The sequence below is a fragment of the Eupeodes corollae genome, chromosome 3 (genome assembly GCF_945859685.1).
Source record: "Eupeodes corollae chromosome 3, idEupCoro1.1, whole genome shotgun sequence".
Lineage (NCBI taxonomy): Eukaryota > Metazoa > Arthropoda > Insecta > Diptera > Syrphidae > Eupeodes > Eupeodes corollae.
In genome coordinates this window covers 49433680-49460612 of record NC_079149.1, presented here as the reverse complement: position 1 = coordinate 49460612, position 26933 = coordinate 49433680, and the positions used below count along the sequence as shown (strand labels likewise).

At 30.4% G+C, this 26933-nt stretch overlaps 1 protein-coding gene across 5 annotated transcripts in view; it reads left to right on the top strand.

Moving 5' to 3' along the window:
• The first annotated feature begins 716 nt into the window (after positions 1-716).
• Positions 717-26933, top strand: part of LOC129952818 (aldehyde dehydrogenase family 3 member B1) — a 48489-nt gene continuing 22272 nt past the window's right edge. For 4 of the 5 annotated variants that reach the window (XM_056065666.1, XM_056065664.1, XM_056065665.1 and 1 more), the window contains exons 1-2: positions 12264-12416; positions 12479-12532. In XM_056065666.1, the coding sequence (XP_055921641.1) occupies positions 12272-12416; positions 12479-12532 (199 nt within the window). In that variant the 5' untranslated portion in view covers positions 12264-12271. Of the gene's footprint in view, positions 1580-12263; positions 12417-12478; positions 12533-26933 lie in introns of those variants that run through there. The other variant, XM_056065667.1, reaches the window with a different exon arrangement.

Genomic DNA, 26933 nt, shown 5'->3' with positions numbered 1-26933 from the left:
ATAAATTAAGAGGGATTTCCTACTCTAAATACCTAATCCATTTTATTTTGCATAAGTTGGGACAAAATGTATTTTTTTTCCATGTACCCAATTACCACAAATTCAAAAATTGACACTGTAATTAAAACAAAAACCATAAATTATTCCATTTTCACAGTAAGTTAAGTCCTTTAAACCAATAACTAACTTTATATATGTAAGAATACATAATAACCTTGAGGTCTTTAGTAAAAATAGCACTTTTGTGGTCGCTTCTAAATTTATTTAGGTTAATATATGCATGAAAGCTTCATGTTGTTAATTTCATAGTCGATTGAAATCTTAAAATCTGGTTGTTTAGTTTCAATATATTTTTTTGAATGCATAAATTGCCCTTAAAGTACCTTAATAGCCAAGTTAAACCAGAAACAAAAAACAACAAAAAGAATAAAATCGTCGTAAGTCAACATTTTAATGATAAATTGATTAATTATAATTCCTTTCAGTTAAATGTGCCAAAGGTCAGTGTGTTTAACAGAGGTAGCCAAGCGCCCGCCCGGATCGCTCTGCCTTCTATATAAGCTAGGGTTGGTTTCGATACATAGACGTACACCAATCCTTCCATCCCCCTCCATCCCTCCATATTACTTGTATTGTTGGAATAATTTAAGTTCTTCATTTGAATTTAATTTAGCTTGGACTTGGACTGGTATTATTGTATTTAGAGCTATTGAAGCGGTTAGACGTCCGTCTCTCTGCTGTCGTTATATTCACCGGTTGTTGTATTTCAGAGTGAATCTCAAAGCTTGAGTAATAAAGCTGCGTATCTAAAGCGATTCATTGTGCGTGTCTGAATCGCCTTTTTCATTTTTTTTTTGTTTGAATATTAACCTCGTCACTTTTTTTCCTACTAAACGTGGATCTAGTTAAGACTTGGTGTTGTTAGTTGGATATTGAGATTATTAAAATAAAATAGTTGGAGTCACCCCTGCAGTCCGAACGACGCACGTCGTCGTCGTCTTGGTAGTCGTCATTGTAACCTCATCGGCGGACTTGTAATGTGCATTGATAGTTGATTGACAGCGCCTATATTTTAACGTCTTGTGGTGCATGCTAATAAAAATATAAAACGTGGTGTTTTGTTTCTTGTTTTTGGGAATAAAGTGTGAAGGCAGTGTTTCAGACTTGCATTGCATTTATTTGTGATTGTTTTGGTTTCGATTTCGATTACCTAACCCGGCGGATGACAAAACAAACTAACCTTACCTCCAACGTCTTTGTCTTCATAGTTCATCGCCACTGCCTCTGCCGCATCTTGAATGTGATTTCTTTCAAACAATTTTTGAACTAGTGCAACAGAGCGTTATGCCCCTTAAGAGTGCAATAATAAAACAAAAAGTAATAGTATGTTGTTAATTGAGTCGTTAAATGTGTTAATTTGAAAGTTTAAACAAGTAGTTAATTGTCAGCCATCAAATCGAGTTTATAATTAAAAGAAAGTAAATTTAAATTAAAAAAAAAGAAGTAATAACAGACAAATACCAAAAACAAAAAGAACTTAACTTAAACAAGGAATATTCTCCATTTTTTTGCAACAAAGGTTTGTGTTTTTGTTTTTGTATTTTGTGCACAATACTTTATAAATAGTCATAGAATATCCATATTATTTACACATAAATAAATATTTAATTAGCTAAAACGAGTATTGTACTTGCTATTCACTGAAATTATTTGCATTGCTTGATTAACCCTGAACCAACAATTTCCTTTTTTTAATTAAAAAAAAAATAAGAAAAATAATATAATTTGCAAGTATTTTATTTGAGGAGAGAATGAATGTAGTTAGTAACATTGATGGATATAGTAAATATTGTGAATAGGTTTTATGATCAACATCATAATAGGCAGTTATGATCTTGTGTCTCAAGGCATTTTCTTGTATGAGCATTGATAAGTATCTAGGAATGAATGTAGTTTAATATGTATATTTTGTATCTTGCAGAAAGACGTAAACTAACTAATTATTATTAAAACTTTTGTTATAGTTTTTTTTTTTTTTTTTTTTAAATATTAACTGGTTTGTTATATTAATTAAAATTGTAGTTGGATGTTTCCTGGGGAAACAATTTAATTTTAACAAAAATAAAACTTCTCACATAAGCAATAATTAAGAAAAATATACAAAATTTCGATGTTCCAAAGGTATATATTTAAAGTGATCAGTCATTTATAAACAAAATATACAAGATTTTACTTCAGTGACAAACATATAGTGGGGCAAGACCTATAATTTTGTGGAAGAAATTGTTACCGCGTTGTTGCTACATTCGAATGGAACTATCAGTTTTGTTACTATAGAGTTAAAAGGAAATTGTCAATTGTTTAAAAAGAGTTGAATAGAGTTTCTATTATAATTTGTTAAAGACTACAAATTATATATTACTTGATATTTCAGTTTATGTCATGAATTATCCTGCTTTATGTTTGCAATACAAGGCGTAAAAACTTTACAATTGCCTCATATCCTATTCTTATCAGTGCTTTTATACGTTTTACCTTTTTGCATACCCAAAGACCAATCTAATATTTACAATGCAAGGTCCTTATGATACAATCAACAACATGAACTATTTACCGTGAATTCTCTTATTGCCGAAAACTGATGGTACTGAGAAATTTAACGTAGCATAATTGGTTTCCGGTTATGGCAGAATATGAAAATAATTATTTCCGTTCTTCGAAAACAGCCCAAACCAAATCTGTACAGAGAGATTTGACTGTACTCACTTCTTTGAGTAGTGTAGTAGAGTGATGTGAAATAAAGCCAAATAAAACAAACTTTTAAAAATTGGCCTTACTTATTTCAGTTAATAAAAGTGAATTACTTCCAATTTTCAGCAGTTTTTCTCATTTACCATATTTTTCGAAGAAACAAAACCAAATTATTTTTACTTTTGCATTTATCGAAAACCATACTCCTGAAAGTGAAAAAAAAAAACAATTTGGGACTTTCTTAAGTGTTATAAGACCAAATCCTAAAAATTAGCTGAATTGCACTATTCTAAAGTGAAATAGGGCCAATTCTTGAAAGTTGAAACACTAGCGGATTTATGTCCTTGATAGCTTCACAAAAAATGCACATTTTAGGAAATTGTGGCTGTAAATAAATAACCCAAAAGGTGTTAAATTACAAGATAACAAGATTGGTTTGAACAACTTCAATATAATGATGAAGATTTAAAAAATTTACAGCTACCCGGATAGCGAGCTATTCAAAATTAAACCTCTTATTTTGGAAACTTATATTGATCATTTATTTGAGTTTATTTGACTTTCTAGGTTATTACTTTGACTGATAGAAAGAAAAGCAAAATTCAAAAATTTGAATCAAGTCGAGATCTTCAATATCAAAAAGTCTCAAACAAATTCCCTATAGTCTTAATTGACACAAATTCGATTACTGTCATGACAAAAGATACCTTCATTTTTTTTATTGGGCAAGAGGCATTGACCGTGAAAAAAAACTTTGGTTAGGTTGCAAGACGTCTGGTATGTTATTTCTGGGCTGTAACTATTACCCCTTGGGCTGCTGTTTTTTTTGTATGTATAGTTGAATTTACAAAGTCATATAAATACACAAAAAGTTTAAAAAATAGGGGGAAAGATGTGTATACCAACTGTATAACAACTTGTGTAGTTTTTATTTGTCAATCCAATCCAACAAATATGAAACTGTAGAGGAACTTTTAAGATTCTTTATCAAAAGGGTCTTCCGACTCCCACCAAATGCACCCAACTATATTTTAGTGTTAGAAACTGGTGTTTAACCACCTTATATTAAGACTTAAATTGGAAATATGCACTTTATCAACTGATTTCCGCTACAAATAAGTCAGATTGGATCACGCAGCTAAAGCAGAAGAATCAATATAGAGCAAGATATACAGTAAGCTAAACCATAGTCTTAAACATAAGAATTATCTTCATGATGTCAAGACGACGGAAGAAATATCAACGATATTTAAATTACGAAGTAATGGCTGAAACACAAACACGCTTCAGCTTCGACTTCGTCTGCGTTACGATGGACCTGCTTCGATGTTGCTTTGAATGACATTTATAATATGACATTTTTGTCATTTTTTCTCAGAAGTTTGTTTTGATTTTTCGTGGAGTAAAAAATAAGAATTTTGAAATCGATAAAATAAGATTTATCGCGGAATTAGCTTAGACAGAATATAATAACCAATGGGAATCCTTCCAAAAACAATTGCATACTGTTTGTTGATTTGTTTTTACAGCTGTTGAGCTAACAGACAAAGCAAATGTTCAGCAAATTTGAACTAGAGCTTCCGTTTGGAAGCACATTAAGTAAGATTATGTACACTCTTTTCCTAAGATTGTCAAACAAAACATGAGGTCAAAGCTTCATTGTGATAGCATGCATTGAAATCTTATAGCTAAACTCGTTAACGTCAGACGAAGCTGAAACTGGAGTGTGTTTGTGTGATTTAGCCATCCTTGGTCTCAGCTTTATACCCCATCAGGAAGAATTACTCTTGCTTTGAGAGTTCTGTTATTTAAAGGAAAGGGAGACATTTATTGCATTTTCTCGGTCGCCCTGTGCTGTGTGAAATAAGAAGCATTATTTTTGGATGAAATTTTTTTATCAGAAGAACTCACGATACACCATGTTAATGAAATTGAGGTTCCTGTTCTTTACATAATAGCACTTGCATATAGAAGCAGAATTTTGAATAGAAATGTTCAATAAATAAAATTGTAATTGTAACTTTGGAATAAGAAAATATAAAATATTAATGTAACTGAAAAGTTGTCAATCACACAGACGGAGTATAATGCTATGCTTTACAGACATCAAAATAATAAATTATAATTTATAGAATAAATAAACAATCTAATAAAATCTTATTTGCCAATCCGGAAAGCTTCTGGATTCTTAGTGTCTCCAAATTTCTCATCACAAAATACTTTATACTAACAAAATGTGTTTTTGACAGTTCTGTTTTTAAACTAAACATATGTATGTAAAATACAACAATTGGTTTAATGTTTTATTTGTTATTGACAACCAGATCAAATGTTGTTATAGAAGATGATAAACACTATATAAAACAAAATAAAATTACAAAAACTTTATCTAAATTAAAAACGTTATTCTTTACGGCATTAAATACTTCAATGTCCCAAAGGTAGTAAAAATTTCTGTTAACTTGTAAAAACTGTGCGCAACACTACGTCAGTTCCTACGCTCGTTTTCAATAACGCTCCCTACGTAAGCTCGATTGATAAAACCAATTTGCTTGCAGCACACTTTGCTGTCTATTTGATGCTACGTAAACGTTTCTATGGGTCAAATCTTCTTTCCTACAGTTGTTAGAGTACTAAGAGATCTTGACATTCACAAATCCGTATCCCACTGGCAAAACCACTACGCAAGCTTTTCCATCTGTTCTTTTTTTCTGCTCTCTTTCCGAGTGGATGAAAAACTGCATTGGTCCAGCCTGTCCCCAAAAAAGACGAATCCTTCTCCCCCTATTTCATATTTCAGCTAAAGAAATATCTTGAAGAACGGAAGCTTCTTAATAACCGGCAGTATAGCTTTCATTGCAATAGGTCCATTGGTGATCTCATGGTTTATCTCACCGAAGAGTGGAACAAATCTTTACATCGTTTTGGAGAAAGTAAGATTATTGCACTTGATATTTCAAAGGCATTTGTTTGAGTTTGGCATCAAGCTCTTTTATCGCAAATGCGTGCTTTTGGTATCAATGAATCTCTGCTCTGTTGGGTTAGAAATAACCTTTCGGACCGTTCAATTCAATTAATTTTGGACCTCCCTTAAACAATTCAACCGTAATAGCAGCTCTGCTAGGAATGCTTATTAGTTTACCCGTGAGCATAATTTCGGATGTACTATTAAGTAGAGAGATTCTTTCCTTAGCCACACTACACGAATGTGGAATGCTTTACCTGGCTCAATATATCCCACTCTTTACAATGTGCAGACATTCAACACCAATGTGCATTGGTTTCTCCTTTCTAATCCAATCCTCCTTTCTCGCACTATGTTTAATCATTATTAGGGTACAATATACAAAAAAATACAGAATTTTGTTCATGCAGAATTTTGTAATTCAAAGTTTCAACATATGAGTATGACCTACATATTCAGCATGTCTCCCCGAAGCTCACATTGCGAATTCAATTTCTGATTCAATTTGTATTCACAATTTCCCCCAGTCTAAGTTCCTAAATTGAGTCCACTAACATTATCATACTTTTTAATAAAGTCTAACGTTGTTGAAGCGTAAAGCTATTAATTTCGTTTCACGGAGCTGTTTTCAAAAGAGAACCAGCTGACTATATAAAAATAACCTATGGCTTAGGAAGAAACCACTACTTCGCCTACCCTGTATTATGTTGTAAAATTATTAGTAAAATGTTAAAATTAAGTCATTTAATTGTTCATTTATGTTATATTAAGCAGTTGTAATTAAAACATCAAATAAGTTTTTTTCCGACTTAAATATTTATTAATCGGAATATTGTAGTTCGTTATTTATACTAGATCGTTGGGGGATGAAAAATGATTTAAAAATAATCGGACTTTCAGACTGTACCTAATTTAAATGATATTCACTAACTCTCATCCTTGTATCTACATATGTACATAAGTCTCATCTTTCAATTATGAACTGCCCTATTTTTTAAAAAGCGACAACAACAAAAATCTTAAATTTCTGGTGCATTTTGGAATCAAAGGAAGCCGTACTAAAATACTTTTTATTATTCCGGGATAAAATATAATTTTTGTTTAAAAACTTCTAGTGCTTCATTTACTTATGATGTACATATTTACTTCAATGCTTTGACATGAAATATATGCTCTTTTCCATTAAACGTAATTCAATAACTTTCTCAGTTCTGTAAAATGTTCAAGGTCTTAAAAATTATCTATTCAACATTTTGTTTGTGAGACAAACATACTTCTCAGTGGAAATATTGTAAGAACTTATTTATTGACAAAAACCTGTTTAATGTAAGTTCAATTCAAGTACTTATTAAGAAGATAGTTGGACTTGAGTATAATGTATGAAATCACATTTTTAATACACTTTAGATGTAAAGGTGTAAATTATGAATCTTTAACATACTCGTATAATTAAATTATACACATATAACGGGTGTTGTTAGACGTGTGGTTTTAAATCTGGCAATACTGGTCTTTTTGACAGCTGTCACTTGATGTATGATCAGTTTGGCTTGACATATCATAATGAATAGAATTACTGAAAAAATAACGTTTTGCAAATCTAGCAAAATTATTACCTAAAAACGGTTTGGTTCGTGCGATGCTACAAAACAATCAATTTATGAAGGGAAACTTTTGATAAGTGCGTTCTCGAGTTGTGGGCTTGAGGCGTGGCTTCCAAGATCGTATTTTATTTATTTACTTCTTGAAAACCAAACGCCTTAAAAAACTCCCTATACATGTGTATACATATTAGAAATAATTAATCATTTCTTATTAAAAATCTTATAATTTAAAACATCTTCTTCCTTCCATATTTTATTTGATAAATGATTGAAAAAATCCACCAAGTGAGAAATGTGCTTCTTCGCTGAAAACATTTTATTCGAAAAATCGCCGTCCGCCGCCTGCCTGTAGTTCAAGCACCCATTTGACTTACCTACGACGTTGTGAATGGTCGGCTGGCTTCAGTTGTTGTGTAAGCTGGACTTAATATAGATGTAGGTGTAAATCCAACCTGCGAAGCACGCCATAATGTGCCAGCCTAGTTCCTGAGAACGACGGGGAATTGACACTTTCAGGTCTGTGGCAACACTTTTACTTACAGCAAGGATATTTTCGATGATACAGAGGCCTTACAATATCTGTAACCAGTGCAGTCTCTTCAAATTTCTTGACAATTTCGAAATTTTCTTGTACGATAGAGATGTTGTATAAGATGTCTGTTAGTGCATTCTCTAATAGCATATATTGATATTGTACTGTACTACTCTAGATGTATATACACATAGCACACACGAGTCATGAGGAGAGAACGAGGAGTCGAAGCAAGACCGTCTTAGAGGAAAGAACTGCCTGGCTGTGTGATAAAATTATAGATTAAATAAACCATTCCTATATATATATAAGTCTAAGCGTGTTTCATTATTTGGCCGAATAGCTAAATACTACATGGCGATAGGTGGCTCTGGCAGCATCACCATTTTTACTTGCGACATATAGGAACTATGTTTATGGCAAATTTTGCATTCGTGCAAAATTTCGAACTCGAGATTTTAATCAAACATGATATTACGATGGTAGAGAAGTCGAAGAAACAGGGTCCCGCTATTCCATCCGTCTGTCCTGTCTGTCTGTCCAATTTCTTGTACCTGTTCATATGCTTGTTTTTTTTAACTTTAACGAAAAAAAAATAAATTGAACATAATAGCTGCATGTTTGCGCTGAAAACTTGTAGGAAAGAAGGAATGTGATTGGATTGTAGTTGGTACCTTTTACCTACCAATAACATTCCTTCATTATCATCATAAACATGTCCTTATTTATCTATCTGCTTAAAGCTGAGCACGCCAATGAACTATTCTTTTTCCTTTTTAAACATCTACCTAACTACGCAACCAATAAGCGATCACTTTACAATTTAAACGTACATGTTCTGCCTCTTTCTTATCTTCAGATAATTTATTTTCCCTCCTGGTTCTTCTAATATGAAATTAAAATAAATCTATCCAAAGGAAAAAGCTTTGAATAAACTAGTTGAATACTCAAACAATTGTTTTTGTTAAGTATGCTTACAATTATTTATCATTTCCGGGATGAGTTGTCCTAGGATGATTTGTGTCTTGGGATGAAACAAGCTTACCGACAACAAATCGTGTGTATGCCATAAATGTATTCAAATACACCAACCATTTCCCTTAACATAATGTTTTCGGAGTATTTCATATTTTTATTATAATAAAAAGTTAAGTTTTTTCAGCAAATTATGAATTAGTATTCAATAAAATGCATTTCTCATAGTCTACGAAAAATTCTCCTTGTTTTTAATCTTTAGTTACGTATGAGAACCGAAAAGGGAGACATTCGTTAGCATACTATATATGTATGATGATCATTCGTCCAGACTAAATTTCTATTCAACTAAACAACTGCATAACAAATATATTTTATATTTCTAAGAATAAATAGAAAATTTGTATGTATAAAAAAATTAATCCAAATAAAACCGTTCTAACGATTTTCGAACAAAAAAATTGAAAAATGGAGGTTTTTTGACAAATAAAATGGCATTTATATCTTTGAAGACAAAATTATTTTACAGGTATATTTTAAAATCTTATATAGGTACTTTTTTAAACAGACGCTTTGCATAAAGAAGGAAGTTCGTGCGATCCATTCGTGTAGTTTATTTGTAGTAAGTTGTAAAAATTTGTATGCATTGTGCAATAGTTAAGCCATACATTTTCGTAAATGTCAGACTTTTAACTGACAACAAAATTCGGCCAGATTCCGGATTCCAGCCCTATACTTCTGAAACCACAAAATGGATAACCCGTTAAAATGCACTCAACAAGAAAAAAGTGCGCATACGCCACAGTAAATGTAAATAGCTTTTAATGCATCCTTAAATATTCATTGCTTTTATGTGTGTTTTTATACTATTAGATTTATACATATGTGGTCAAAGATGTGGTTAAACAAATAAATAATACATTTTACATGAACACTTGAAACCGTGAAGATGATAATTTTAATTGAAGGAGGACTTTGGTAAATGCGTATGCCTTTATTTTGATTTTGATTTGATAGTGAGTAGCACTGAAAAAACACGTGTTTAATATTCGGTTCATCAAGTATGAAGTAAAAAATGTTATTTAAGTGTTTTTGTTGAAACCCAGGTGCATTTCAAACATACATCCAATTAAAAACAAAAACCCTAAATTAAATTATTTATGGATTTTATGCATGTGCTATAACTTACTTAATTACTCTTTACATTATTCCTGCAATAGGTCATGTTCATTAATTGCTTTTTGATTATGATTACTGATTGTATAGGCATAGTTTTAAAAGTTTGCAAGGACTTTTTTAATTTTGTATTGTGAATAATATGCGAACTTACGCAGATGTTAAAAATATGTTCTAGAAATACAAATAGCAAATCGCTTAGTTAAATAAGTTCACCTGCAAAAGAAAACTATTTGCAAAATGTTTTTAACTCTTATAATTTTCTTTTAGTTACTCTCATTTCAAGTTCTTTTTGTAATGCTGCAATTTATAGGGTGAAATGGGTTTAAAATGTTATGCCTACAAATATAGTCATTCATTTCTTAGTTTCAAGTCGTTAATAATGGCATTCGTCATTTGAAAAGTTAAAAAAAAAAACAAATACAATTCAAAAAAATGCATGAAATTTTTATTTGAACCCATCGAACGGTCCGTATAATTTAATGTTTGAAAATTATTTCATGCAAATGTTGACCTTGACTACACCTCAAATGGTCCATCCGCTGAGTCCAATTCTGGGCATACTCTTTCCAACATTTCGGCCGGTATCTCACGAATAAATGCTTCAATGTTGTCTTTAAATGCGTCAATTGAAGCGAGCTTGTCTTTATAGATATGAGCTTTAACATAGTCTAAAGGGGTTAAATCGCACGATCTAGGTGGCCAATTGACCGGTCCCGAACGTGAAATAAAATGTTCACTGAATTCGCCTCCTAGTAAGTCCATTGTTGTGCGTGCGTGTGGCATGTGACATGTCATGCAAGTCAAGTTCTTGCATTTTGGGCAAAAGAAAGTTGGATATCATCTCATTGTAGCGTTTACCATTGACAGTGAAAAAAAAACACGAAACTTGCGTCAGCTGTTTGAACCAGTGTTGCCAAAAAGATAATAGCTAAAAAATCAACCTTTGTGGTAACTTCCGGACAATATGGGAAATAGACACCCATTGAACAATTTATTAAAAATAACCCTTATTGAAAGTTCTGTCCTTTCATGGTCTTTTGATCACAAGGCCTTTTTGAAGGGTTGCACTGAAAACAAGTAATAGTTAAGTTAAACTGGTGATTAAAAAATCATAATACAAGATTGTATAATTCATATTTTGGTCCCATAGGAGACGGAGCCTTTGGGATGCGGTCGTTTGGAATCCTCGGATTCTTGGCTTTCTCATCTCAGCGATCTATGATAATCCCTTGTGGGATTATCGATCTGGCTGTGGTAACCTAAAATCGTGGGAACATATGGCATCCAAAATATGTTTTTACAGTCTATGAGCCTTAGAAGAGGCATTGTTGGTCAAACGATATTGTGGATAGGCCCACCGTGGAATTAAGTCCTAACTGACAAGTGCTCATTTTAATCCTAGTTTCTTTTGTCCATTCACAACACCATCGATACACTTTTTGGAAGTTGCTTCAACACACAATAAATACCTATTTTTCGAATAACATTTTCTGGAGTGACGCATAATTTTCACTCGATGGGACATAGTAATCGAATATGTGACGTTGCATCTATCACAGCAAATATTTGGTATGTTCACTGTCAAAGGGTATCATAAATTTGTTAGAAGTTTCCGTCAATTTGCCACCAAGATAATTTGACATAGTTATAGATCGTTTTTGTAGGGCTACGAAAACAATCGAGTTCACGCAAACTTAATAGCAAAGTCCTAGCTTAAAAATGGAATAAAATGTTTATCAAAACTGTTTGGCGGTTTGTGTTTTACTGATCTTTACTTTCGAAACCGAAAAATGAAGGACTCTAAGCAATAAAATTAAGCAAGCACAAGAAAATTATATCTGAATTAAAAAGCTGAAAAAAATAAAATTAGACCTGAATTGAAAATTATATTTGTGTGGAAAAACTGTTTTTAAAAATATGAGCATAAATGGAAATTTCTTCATTATGCATTTCTATGATTACTTGTAGTTTTTAGTCCAAATTCTGACAGTTTAATTTTAACTTTACAGGACTTTGCATAAAATGTACAACAAGTATTGAGAATTCATATTTAATATCTAATGTTTTTTGATAATAAATGTATAGAATAACATGGAGTAAAAAATGGTTCTTTAGAGGTGATAATATATGAAAATTATTTATTTATGTGTACAATACATATTTAGCTTATAAAAAATGACCTAATATTTAAACTAGTGGTTTGTTTTTAAATCGATATAAATTGAGATTTTAATAATTTTGTTGTTTTTAATCTTAGGTACCAAAATGCCGACGATAAATACAAACGATGATAAAGAAATGAAACTCTTTGGTGAAGCACAACATACCACTATTGACATCACTCCAGAAGTTAGTATAATTCCAAGTCATGTGATAGAAGTCTTACCAGCAATGAATGGAAATGAAAATGGTTTGAATAATATATTTGTTTTTATTTAATTATTTTAACCAATTTTATTAATTTATTTAAAGGTGGAGTCAATAAAAGATTATCTTCCACAGATAATATCGCGGTCATTGAAATTGGTAAGTATACATATTATAGAAAAATTAATTTAAGTCTCATTCTTGGTTTCTTGATACGATAATTGTAAGAAAATAGTTTTTTTATTTTTGAAAATTTGCACAAAAGTACAGACAAAATTTAGAATCTCCAAGCATTTCCTTTAAAATATTTATTTATTAGATTATGTTCTATTCGACTAAAAGAAAATAATATTATAAATAAGGTATAAAATTGAGAACGAATCTACAAGTTGTTTTTAAACCGTTGCGTTGTTTTAAAAAATAAGCTTTTCGGAACCAATAACAAAGATTCTGTACTTATATTTTTAGATTTTAAAATGTGTGCTGTTTAAGTTTTTCTTAATAAATTTAAACAATTTGTATCAAACACACAGAAAAACAGAAAACATTGATTTTTTTTTTTGAAAACCGTTTGAGTAGTTTTTTTTAGATTTTTAAATTAATTTTGTACATAAGTATGTATAATTTTTTTAATTATTTCTTAGAAATATTTTTGCTATGCAGTTATTTAGTGCTTTAAAAATGTTAGCTTGTTTTTGAGATATTAATTTGTTTAATAAATCGGAAATATTAAGAAAAAATAAGAGCTTGATTACATAAAAAAAATATTTAAATCTCTTCTTGGGTTGATGAGAAAATTGAGGACATAAAAAACCGTACCCTTATGGATCAAAACTTAAATATATTAAAAAAAAAAGAAAAAAATGTTGAGAAAAAAATGGTAAAGGAAACTTTAATAAAAATATACCGGGCAGTTTTTCAGGAATACAAATTTTTGATTTTAGACCAACAAAAATTGTATGGAATCGGGAACGTATCGGAATAAAAACTCCCGAAAAAAAGTTCTATTAGTCTTTAAAATCGCAACCGCACTTTTTAAAATCGCGCCGAATCCCGACAAACCCGTTTTTTGTTTACAAAATACGTGCATTAAACTAAATAAAAATAGGATTCAGAGGTTTTAAAGTTAAATTACTTGACTAAAACATAATAATATCGTAATTCCTTTTGTTTTTACTGTACGTAAATTTTTTTATAAATATTAATTCTTGCACAAACAATATATGCATACCTACAGCAAATCTGCCTCTCGGTAACGGTTTTACTGCTATCATTCACTGCAGTAACTAGTTGAGCCTACGTCCGTACGTCCGTACGTTCGCGACGTTTTTTTCGTCCTCCATTGCTCAAGAACCAGAAGAGATATCAACTTCAAATAAATTTTGTTATACAGATAATAAGGCAGAAAGATGCAGAAAGGACTCTCAAGAAAATTACGTGGGTGGTTTTTTTACCATAGCAGTTTGAAAAAAAGGTGAACATTTTGGTTAACCTTTAATATCTTACGAACCAAAAACGCTAGAGAATTGAATTAAATTTAATATAATATATTGTAACGTGATACCAAACAGGTATATTTTTTGAAAAAATCAACATAACGGTTTTTTTTATAAATCAAGAAAACTGAAAAAAAAATTTGTCACCTCGAAACTTTTACGACTGAAATATGATTTCATTTCTTAAATAATTTTGTGCAACGAAGAATAATGTCTTTGAAGAATAAAAATTTTGAGAAAAATCGAATTGACAGTTTTCTTTATAAGAAATAAAAATCTAAAAAAAACATCACTCAAAAAAAAAACTTGAAATTTAGGATTCAAGCTTATTTTATCTTATAAGAAATATTCTTTTGAACATTTTAAAAAATGTTGAGAAAAATCGAATTGTTTTTTTACAAAAATTAAAAACCGAAAAAAAAATTAACAAAAGTTGGTAAAAATTTATTTTCGACTCAAATATCTTTTAAAAGCTTTGAGATAATAGCTTCTTACTATTTTTTTCTTATAAGAAATATTGTTTTCAACATTAGGACAAATTTTGAGAAAAATCGAATTGACAGTCTTTTTACAAACAATAAAAACCTCAAAAAAAATGTATAAAAGTTGGTAAAAAATTATTTTCGGCTCAAATAGCTTTTCAAAAATTTTAAATATTGGCTTCAAACTAATTTTATTTCACAGAAAATATTGTTTTCAATATTCAGTAGTTTTTATATAAAAATCCAACAATCCGTTTTTTCATAAAAAAATAAAAACTACAAAAAATAGTACGCAAATTTGGTAAGAATTGATACGAGTACATATAGACAAACTTTTAAGCAAGACCAATCAACAGAAGGGATGGGAAGTTATCAGTGTGGGTCGCATCCCAGCCTCTTTTTTAGTATTGAATTAAGTACGCAGAACAATTGACCACAATGAATTGTGCTATAGAAAGAACAAATTTTGCAAGGGAAGAGTCAGTACAACGATTAAATCCCGAGAACACGTAATTAAAATAGTACCATCAAAACACTGCCATAATCCTGATTCTTGTGCTACGGAAATTAGTAAAACAAATAGCAGCATTAAAAAAGTTGCAGAATCATTGTGCATTAATCCATCGCAGATTATCCGTGACAGTTTTGTGGAATGTGAATCTTCTGTGAGACCATGTTTCGCATCTACTCTTACTTCTGCCCAAAAGCAAAAAAATCACGTGTTCGAGTGTCTTCGATTAAAGAACCGCAGGGTCTCAATGAGATAAATAGGGGAGAGTACGATAACTTTGGCGCCGAGATATAATAACGGTTTTTGGTAGAGGGGCTTAATACAAGCATTTTTTACTATGGGAGGGGGGGGTCTATCTCCCCCCGTTTAGGCGGTAGGGGCAATTTAAAAAAACATGTACTTTAAATGGAAAAAAAATAATTAAAAAATAACGGTAATACTTACAATTAAGTATTATACTTTTTTTTAAAGCCAACACTTGTGTCTAGTAGCTTGTTTTTAAATCAAGTCAAAACTATGCATAGTTTGCGAAAAACACTGTTTTAAACTCAAAATTTGGTCAAAAAAAAAGTTAAAAATATGGTTTAGAGTGTAATATTTCGAAACTTTTAGATTATCTACAATTTTTTTTTTAGAATACATTGCCCTTATTTATTTTTTAACGAAAACTGAAAACTAGATGTTTCTATGTCTTCTAGTTTTTGAGAAAATTGAAAATTACCAAAACAAAATATTTCAATTAAATTACTTTTTTTATATCCAGTTTATTTAGATGCATATGAAATTTTGCATGCACTCACCGAACCTTTCACCCTCTCCACCTTGCACCCACCCTAACTCGCACCCACCCCAAATCCTATAGTGAGCCCAAGCAGGGGGGTTGCCCCTTAGGCATCTTACTGTTTGCATTAGAAATTTCGTATATACCTACATATGTGATTGTTGTTTTATTTTGGTTTTGGGGTTTTTAAAACTACTTTTTAAAGAGTTTTTTGGTATTTACTTTCAGGATAATTGTTAAAGATTAGGTCATTTTGTGAGTCAAGTAAAGCAATTCATTTAGCATAACCCAGAATGCACCACGAGGAGGTAGAATTGCATTGCATTCCGCGTCCCAGTCAGTTAGTTTTTAAGTAAGTCAGGAGTTATTGAAAAATAGTCACGTTAATTTTCAATGTGTTGAAGGTATGTAAGTCTCGTCAATGAATTCATCGTCCGTACTAGTGTCACTGTGGAGTTCGTTAAGTTCGTTATTGATGGTCAAGAGCCGTGGTTGTTTTGGCGGTAACACATCTTCTAGGTGTTCACTGCAAACGTCGGGAGGGTCGAAGTGCTTTAGTTGCAGACCTACACTTTCTTGTCCATTAACCAAACATGGGTATACTTTTTTCATATCTAGTAAGAATTCCATTATTTGGGATCCCAAATCGTCTTTATATTTTTTTTCAAGGCAATATTTTCTATAAAAGAAAAGTGCCATATATTGATGGATGTGGAGTGTGGTTTTGCGGCATAAAATTGTTTTTTTCAGAAGTTTATTTTGATTTTCTAGATCGTTTATTGTGTTAGTCTTATCGGCTTTGTCGACATATTCGCCTTTGCTGTGGTTTGTTACGCCATGACTAGTAGAACTGGAGAATAATTTTTCAACACCTATGTATTGGCGTGCGCTGTCGGTACAGATACGACTTGTATTGGGGTTAACATATTTATGAATATAAGGCCACAAATCTTCCCTACATTTGGAATTGACTTTAAAGAAACGTCCGACTTTATCTTCTTTGCATTATAGCCCCAACACTACAATTGTCATCTGTTCTGTGACACGGCCTTTGTGGTATTTTCTTTTCGTTAAAAATGTTTCATCGATTTGAACCGTTTTTTCTTCACCGCCAATATTAATATCAATATGGGAGGATATTATTTCGGCTATTTCCCGACAATAATTATAGTAATCTATGATGGTAGATTTACTTAATTTATCTTTATTGTCGTGATTTCGCCAAGCGATTAATTGCTAATTTGAGAATTTACGAAAATATTTAAAACAAAATCCTTAAATTGTAGCTTAAGATTTAATTAATTACCTGGAAAACCATGTTTACAGGCATTTTAATCACAAAAGAGATAATTATAGCAAGCACTTCATTTATCTCTAGCCGACATTGAGGGCCATGGAAAAATGTTCCTATTGATGGGTTGATTGTATTTCTACAAGTTTTGTCACCTTTTCTTTTTGAGCCCTTTTTTGAACATCGCCAAAACCAACCGAACTTTGATCTTTTTGAATTTTCCACGGTCATTAAAATATCACAACACAGAGGTGGAGTAGACGTTTTGGAGGGAATTAACCCGATTTTTCCAAAAACGCGAAACTTTTTTCGTTTGTTGATACCAAATCCCCAAACGAACAAAAAATCGAAAAATTATTTAATTTTGGGTGAAGAAGTGGATGTTTAGCCGCCATTTTTAAAAAGGGAATCCGACTTATTCAAACGTTAAATGGAGAATGGCTTTGGTAAACAATAACCTGCACCAAACTTGTTAAAAAAAACGGTTAAACATCAAATGCTTCCTCTTGTTATTTATGATCTAACTATATAGGTACATACTTTTTACTATGGCTGCATTATATGTGTGTACATAGTTATATGCATATTTATGTATGACATAAACATATGTGCATGTTAAGAAACTACGAGAATTTGCTTCCGTTGTGTTGTTGTAAAGGTAATGCAAATTTTTTTATAATGCAATACATTTTTATGCTCAAATATATTAAATGTTAAAGTTTTTGTCAAGTACCTAACGGTATATTTAGAAAAAAAGAGATTGAAATGGACATGACATATATGTACATATGTTTATGTATATAATATCAATTATTTTTTAATTCAGCTTATTTAAATGCAAAAAAAACTTTGAATGCACCTCATCTTGCACTCACCGAACCTTGCTCCCTCCTCACTTTGCACGCACTCCAACTTGCACCCACCCCAAATCCTATAGTGAGCCCAAGCAGGGCTCACTATATGGTTGTTGCATACAACCAAACTTGCACCTACCATTGTTACTATCAAAATAAGATTTTTGAAGCAAAAAAAAAGAATTAAATTAAAATAGTAGTTGTGGTTATTTTCAATTTTCTCAAAAACTAAAAGACATAAAATCATCTAGTTTTCAGTTTTCGATCAAAAATAAATAAGGGCAATGTATTCTTAAAAAAAAAATTGTAGATAATCTAAAAGTTTTGAAATATTACACTCTAAACCATATTTTTAACTTTTTTTTTTACCAAATTTTGAGTTTAAAACAGTGTTTTTCGCAAACTATGCATAGTTTTGACTTGATTTAAAAACAAGCTACTAGACACAAGTGTTGGCTTTAAAAAAAGGTATAATACTTATTTATATTTTTTTTCCATTTAAAGTACATGTTTTTTTAAATTGCCCCTACCGCCTAAACGGGGGGAGATAGACCCCCCCCTCCCATAGTAAAAAATGCTTGTACTAAGCCCCTCTACCAAAAACCGTTATTATATCTCGGCGCCAAAGTTATCGTACTCGTGCCGATAAATATACTAGATGATTTGATTTGCGATTGTGTTTTTTCCACTTTTAGAGGATTTCGGAAACAGTAACGAGTTTGCATTCAAAATACAAATGATCAAAAGTTTAGCTTTTGTTTCATCCGAAGAAGTATCTTCCTATTTTACTCCTTGCAAAATAGTTTGAAAGATGACTAGGACTCACTTAGTTTAGCAGAGTGGTTCAAAATGAATTACATTCATAATGGAAATAGGCAAATGCAATACTCTACTAACTTTTGGTCTATGTATAACAGTGCGGAAAAACAATTACCGCGAACACAAAATAATGCTGAAGAGTGGCATCGCAGGCTGAAAGTTTTAGTTGGAAGAAAAATGCTGGCTTGTACAAAACATTGAGGATTTGAGAAAAGAAGTTATTGTAGTGCAAACTGAAGTAGAAAAGATAAGAAATGGACAGGAGAAATTATTTAAAAAAAGTAATGTGTTAAAATCACAGAAGAATATTTAGAAATAAAAAAAAAACGAGTAGATCTGGTTTCTTGCGTCGTATAGCCTACAATATGCAGTTTAACTATTTGAAAACAATAGGTCCGTTCACGTACCTTCCTTAACAAGTCCAATTTTACGAAAAATTACGTAATTTTACTAAATCCTGTTCGCGTACTTAAAAATTTCGTAGTTTTTCGTAGAAGACAGCGCTCACGAGAGAGTAAAATATTTCCCCGATCTACGAATTTTAGCCTAAGAAATTTCTTTGGGCTGATTTGTGATAAGTGTCAAATTTGATAAAATTTCAAATAAATTGCTCGCTTTTGCTGTCACTTATAAAATTAAAATTTCTTTTCAAGTTTTAATTTAATCAAGTTTTTTCATAAAAAAAAAAAAGAAATAATGGACCAGCATGATGTTTTTTGAAGATCAAGTTTAGTCATTTACAAAAAAAATAAATAAATTCTAAACAAAAAATGAAACGATGATGTTTTAAACTTTATATTTTTTTCTGACACTCAAATTGTGGGAAGGATGTTCTGTTTTCCTGTTCGCTTCCTTTTTTGTAGTTTTGTCTTTTTGTGAGAGAAGTTTACCCCCACTCCTTAAAAATCTCTTTTTTACGAATTTTAGTGCAGAAAGTAAGCGAACGGTCATAATAATACTTTGTTAATTGATTTCAGTTTGTTTTGTTTTAAAAGAATACTACTTTATATTATATTTTTTGTTCTTTGGTATGATATATTTTTTAAAGGTTTTTGCAAAATCGAAATTACAAAAATATTAAAACAAATACAAAATAAGAGATTTTTCCAAATTAATTTCATCATCGATTTTGCAATTAAAACTAAAAAATCGAGTGATTTTTTAAAATTAAACAAATAGTTTTGATTGCAAAAGCGGGATAGTAAAAACGGGATTATTAGAAACGGGCTTACAAAAAGTGGGATTATAAAAAATCGGTGATATAAAAAGCTGGATTAAAAAAAAGGGATTTTAAAATGGTAATTTATGAAATGGGAATATAAAAACCGGGATATAAGACCAAACCCTATGAGATCTAATGTTATTTTGTAAAAATAATGTAAGCGTATATGAACGTATGTATATGGTATTGAAATTCCGTGAAACATTATTTTAATAGTTATTTACTTACAACTAAAACCCGTATATTTGATGCATTTAAAAATTTAATTAAGAAATAATTTGTGTGTTAGTCCCAACAAAGTACATTAATGTTTGATTTTGGGATTAATTTTTTCCTGTGTTACCAAACTCCAAAACTAGCATACAAATAATTAGAAGCATAATTCATTTAACTCTTGTTTTTCTTTACTTCATTTTCTATAAAAATTTTAAGTGTCACAAAGTATACTAAAAATATTATAAACTGCAACTAAAGGACCTTCTTGTCCACAAAATACTAATTTTTAATTCGTAATCTTCCTTGGCCTAACAGATTTTAATAAAAATATATGCCCGAAAATGCTTGACGCCCTGGCCCTTATTACGAAAAGCGATTTAAACATATATGTAAGACTTGAAGCGAATGTTTCAGAAATATCAAATAACATCAAAACTGTCTGCTCCCAAATTTTAGTGGGATACAATATTGTCCATCTGGCATGCTCTACTCGGTTCATGCTGTGTATATTGATAAACCGATTTTAACTATCCCTTGGAATTGGTTTGTAATGGAACTAGTTTTATATAGAGGGTGGTCCAACCATGAGACGCGATGTTATATGTGAGTGACGACACCTTGCCATCAAGTGTTTTACCCAACCTTACTTGACATTTCTGTATTTCAGTCTTTGAAGAATTTAAAAATTGTAAGCGTGTTAAGATTTTTGAATCTTGAATAAATCCTGAGAATGAGGGTTCAAATGAAAATACATTTCGTGTGTTTCTCGTGTCGAGTTTGCATTCGCGAAATGATAGCAAACTTTTTGTGTTCATGAATTAAGAAATTTGAACGCATTACACTTAAATATTATTTAATTATATTTTGACATATGAATTTATAAAGAGAAATGCGAAAGCCATATTAATAAGTTATACTAATTTAAAAATATGACTTCGTTAATTTTAAATAATTTTGCTTGAAACTCTTAACATTTATATAAAAGTTAAGGTTACAAACTGGCTGTTTTTAGTTGTAACAATTCACTAAAAGTTTTAAATTAATAGGTCTATTTTCCAGGCTTGAGTTCCGCTTACTAAGTTTTTTTTTAATTCATACTGTTTATAAAATGCATTACAATTAGTTGATTCATACTTAAAAAATTAATGAATAGTTAAAACCTCCACAAAAGAGCTTTTATATTTTAAATTGAATGGTTAAACAAAATACAATAAACTTAAGTTTAAATTACTAAATTCTTAAGTAGTATATAATAATGTAACGGCTCACAACGTAACTTTTTAAAGGTTTGCGTAACTGAGATATTAACATTAGAATTTTCTAGAGGCTTAGAGCTTTGAAATGGAATAAAATAAAAATGAATTGTTTTAAATTGTCACAAAAGTATATTCTAAGTGGCTAATCTTTTTGGCTTTATCAGAGCCTATGAAGAGACTTCACGTACTAGAGACTTCACGTATCCCCCCAGAGGAAAAAGTAAATTCCACGATCTTGGTGGCCTATTCAAGGGTCCGTAACTAATAAACTAAACTAGTCGGTTACCAAACGCTTTCTTCAATAAATCACTAGTCATGTTAAAAGCACGCTCCTGCAAATCACTATTGTTCAATTGATGAACGAGTTATCATGGCACTATAACGTTCACGAATGACTGTAATGGCTGAAACACAAACACGCTTCACCTTCGTCTTCGCCTGACGTTTACGAGTTCATCCATAGACTGCTATCACAAAGAAGCCTTGACCACTCGTTTTGTTTGACAATCGTTAGAAAAAGAACGTAATGTGACTCCAAACGGAAGCTCTAGTTCAAATTTGCTGAAAAATTGCTTTGTTTGGCAGCTATAAAAAAATGAAAAGAAACAAAATGCATTTGGAAGGATAACCATTGTTTATTTAAAAAAGTTGAAAGTTAAGTAATCGAAAACGTTTTATTTTTAAAGATTCGAAAAAGAGTTTCGACGAACTCCTCATAGATTGAGCTCCCGGACCCATAAACGTCTCTCAGTCTACGCTTCTTTTTGCTCCCTGAGCTGAACATACTTACGATAGGCTCTGTAAGCTACTTCCGCGATAAATTTTTTCGATTCCAAAATTCACATATTTTACTGCACGAAAAATCAAAACCAATTTAAAAAAAATAACAGACAGGAGTGTCATTTTATAAATGTCATATTAGAAATGTCATTCAAAGCAACCTCGAAGCGGTCCCATCGTACGCAGACGAAGCCGAAGCCGAAGCTGAAGCGTGTTTGTATTTCAGATATAACGTTCTGACCAGTATCGTTTTTAAAGACGTACAGACCAATTAATCCACCAACAAATAAAGATAGATAGTAAATATAATGATATCATTCAAGAATTTTACTATCATTTTAAATAAGACAGTTTTGATTATTAATGTATCTGTTGCAGGTTGTTGAGAAAAAAAGTATTTTTAACTTCCCATAGGAAGTTATTGTAATGAGTCCGATTTGTCAAATTGAAAATTTTGACTTTTCTCGACGTTTCAAGGTCCCTAGAGTCGAAATAAAATATTTTTAGAAAGATGTCTGGGCGTGCGTGTGTACGTACGTTCGTACGTCCGTCCGTACGTCCGTACGTCCGTCCGTACGTCCGTACATTCGCGACTTTTTTTTGTCTTCCATAGCTCAAGAACCAGAAGAGATATCGATTTCAAATAAATTTTGTGAAAATTACAAAAATTACGTGGGCGGTTTTTTACCATAGCAGTTTGAAAAAAAGGTGAAAATTTTGGTTAACCCTAAATATCTTACCAACTAAAAACGCTAGAGATTTGAATTAAATTTTATATAATATATTGTAAGATGATATTCAAGAAATATATTTTTTTGAAAAAAATCCATTTAAGGTTTTTTTTTATAAATCAAAAAATCTTTAAAAAAAAATTTGTCACCAGCAAAATTTCACGACTAAAATATGATTTCATCTCCAAAACAATTTTGTGCAACGAAGAATAATGATTTTGACATCTGATACAATTTTGAGAAATATCGAATTGACAGTTTTTTTACAAAAAATTTACAAAAGTTGGTAAAAAATGATTTTCGACTCAAATATATTTTTAAAAATTTGACATAATAGATTCTATCTAATTTTTACTTATAAGAAATATTGTTTTCAACATTAGGACAAATTTTGAGAAAAATCGAATTGATAGTTTTCTTACAAAAAATAAAAACCTAATCAAAAAATGCACAAAAGTTGGTAAACATTTTTTTTCGACTCAAATAGCTTTTCAAAAATTAAAAATATTGTCTTATATATAAAAATCCAACAGTCTATTTTTTCATAAAATATAAAATCTACAAAAAATAGTACGCAAATTTGGTAAACATTGATACGAGTACATATAGACAAACTTTTAAGCAAGACAAATCGGCAGACGGGATGGGAAGTTATCAGTGTGGGTCGCATCCCAGCCTCTTTTTACAATGGGAGCCGAGTCTATCTTAACCCATTTAGAATGCAGGACAGTTTTATAAAAAAAATTACTTAAATTTAAAAAAAAAATATTAAAAAACAACGGCAAATCATACAACAAAATGCTATAGAAATTTGAAAGCCATAAGTTTGTTCTATAATTCAAATCTTAAGTTTAATTATTTATGTCAACAGATTTTGGAAAGTTCGGATGTAAGCTCAAAATTTAAAAAATATAAACATTAAAGTATGTAATGGGGACATGTTACCTCTCTCTGAAAACCCCCTGCAACCACCATTCTGAAAGATTAAAATCGTTTTGCTTAAAATTAAAACCCAAACTAAAAATAAATCACTTTGACAGCTGACAAATTAACTAAACAAGTGGTGCCAACTTAAAATTCTTCACCACTATATAAAAAAACACCCTTTATTGCATATTTCAACTCAAGTGAGCAAAAACATTTTTATCAGTTAATTCGTTAATAAATCCATCGTGTATCAAATTCATATCAATATTTTTTGTATATATTTTGATTAAAATTGTACACACACTCCTAAGTTATGTTGTTTTCACTGATAAGTTTAAAATACTTTGCTCTCAAAAAGTAAATTATTGTGTTGAACTTTATTGTTGTGTTTCCCTAGGAAAGCCGGTAAAAATTACTCATAATTCGTACTTGTTATACATTTATTATTAATGTTCTTTATACTATACAAAGTCCTTTAAGCCTATACTTACTCTCTTCTACGATATTTTATCTTTTTATTTGTACATATGTACATACATATATGTATATAAAATATTGTTCTATTGAGAAACTCTCTGTTTTAATCGCTATATATTATAAAAATATACAAATACATATTTAAAACATTTTTTTGTTGCAAAACAACAAAATGTTAACATATTATTTCAGTTGAATTTGAACTCTAAGTGCATTCAGACGTGACTTGGTTCTAATTGTTTGTTGTTAAAAAAAGATCAATTTTATCGATATCAGTGAGTTCGCTTCGGTATTTTGTTTCTAAAATTACATTTTTGAAAATCCATCAAAAGATTCATTTTATTTGATTTTTGAATGTTTATATAAAATTTGTTTACATTTTTTAAAAATTCCATTCAATTATTATATAATGATTAAGAATAGAAAATCAAATTAAAAAACTGGTAATAATAATAAAATATCGAACATTAGTGCAATAAGTTGTCTAAAGATATAATTTAACGTATGTTTATATTGAATTATATTTTTATAATCACTTGGTTTATTATAATTATAGTATCAAGAAACATGTTAAATAAAATTACAAATATAACCATTAATCATTAAGCTAATTCGAGCAATAGGTAATTAAAAACAGTTGTTTATCTTGAAAACAAGTTAATATTATTCGTTTTGTAAAGATTATCAACTTCTGTAGTGTAATTAACTTTGAGCTTGACGTGTAACTTGTAATTAATATTATATGAACACAAACGTATAGAATATTATTTATAATTCAATGTCATGATCGAAGTGCAGTTATTTTTGTATTATTCGTTGCTCAATTATTGATGTTATATGTATCTTCAATATGACGCTATACTTGCAACCATAATAGCCCTTTTTAAAATAAGTTTCGTTTCTTCAAGTGAGAAATAAACATACATACGAGCAAATGGCCATAAAAATGACGTTTTCCTTGACCATGGAACCATTAGCGGTTAATAGAATGTTATTGAAATGATCCATCCCAAGATTTATATGTTATTTTTATTTTTCCTCATTAGAAATAAGTTAATAAAGAGCCCTCAAGAAATTTATAGATTATAGTAAACGTAATAGTGCATTATTATTTACGCAAGAAAAATAAATATTTTAATTTAATCTCATTCTTTATTGTTGCTACCCGCTCTGGAGAACAATTCTGTGGTAGACATAAGGGCAAACTCGTTTTCAATTGATAGATTCATTTACATTAACCGTTAATTTATTAACTTCCCATAGGAAGTTATTGTAATGGGTCTGATTTGTCAAATTGAAAATGTTGACATTTCTCGACGTTTCAAGGTCCCTCGAGTCGAAATAAAAGATTTTTAGAAAGATGTCTGTGCGTGCGTATGTACATACGTACGCTCGCGACGTTTTTTTCGTCGTCCATAGCTCAAGAACCAGAAGAGATATCCATTTCAAATAAATGTTGTTTTACAGATAATAAGGCAGAAAGATGCAGAAAGGGCTCTCAAGAAAATTGCGTGGGTGGTTTTTTTACCATAGCAGTTTGAAAAAAACGTGAAAATGTTGGTTAACCCTAAATATCTCACGAACCAAATAATAAAAATCCATTTCAAATTTTTTTATACATCAAAAAAACTGAAAAAAAAATGTGTCACCTCCAAAATTTTACAACTAAAATATGATTTCATAATGTATAAAACTTGGTAAAAATTGATTTTCGACTCAAATATATTTTCAAAAATTGTAAATATTGGCTTTAAATTACTTTTATCTTTCAAAAAATATTGTTGTTAACATTCAGTAAAATTTTGAAAAAATCGAATTGACAGTTTTTGTACAAAAAATTAAAAACCTAAACAAAAGTTGGTAAAAATTGATTTTCGACTCAAATATCTTTTCAAAAATTAAAAATATTGGCTTCAAACTAATTTAATCTTATAAGAAATATTGTTTTCAAGATTCTATTAAATTTTGAAAAAAATCGACAGTTTTTTACAAAAAATAAAACTTTAAAAAAAACAATACTAAAACTTGGTAAAAATTTACTTTCGACTCAAATAGCTTTTCAAAATTTAAAAATATTGGCTTCAAACTTATTTTATTTTACAAAAATTATTGTTTTCGATATTCAGTAATTTTTATATAAAAATCCAACAGTCCGTTTTTTCATAAAAAAAAATCTACAATAAATAGAACGTAAATTTGGTAAAAATTGATACGAGTACATATAGACAAACTTTTAAGCAAGACAAATCGACAGACGGGATGGGAAGTTATCAGTGTGGGTCCCAGCCTCTTTTTTATGTTGGATTTATTACACTGTACAAATTATAGCTGAATAGAGATAGTAGAATTATGGTTGATTCTGCTTTTAATTTCTGCAAAACAGGGATGCTATACATATATAAAATTAATGTTTGTGACGTAGAGAGGAATGACATCTGCATTACAGGAAATTCGAGAAATGCAGAAGTAAAAATTATAGTGAAGACAAACATGTTGACCTTTATTATGGCATCTTCGTCTGCATTAGTTTTGCCACAATTTTACAAGTGTATCAAAAGCTTTACATATCCTATTTTTTTGTGAGTTTCCTTTTAACTATCCAATTAGTTGAGAGTTTTATAAAACTCCGAATTTGAATGCGTTTTTACTATATATAGAATTAATTAACTATCTTTTAAGACTTGGTTTTTCAGTTCTCCGAAGATATTTTCCAATTT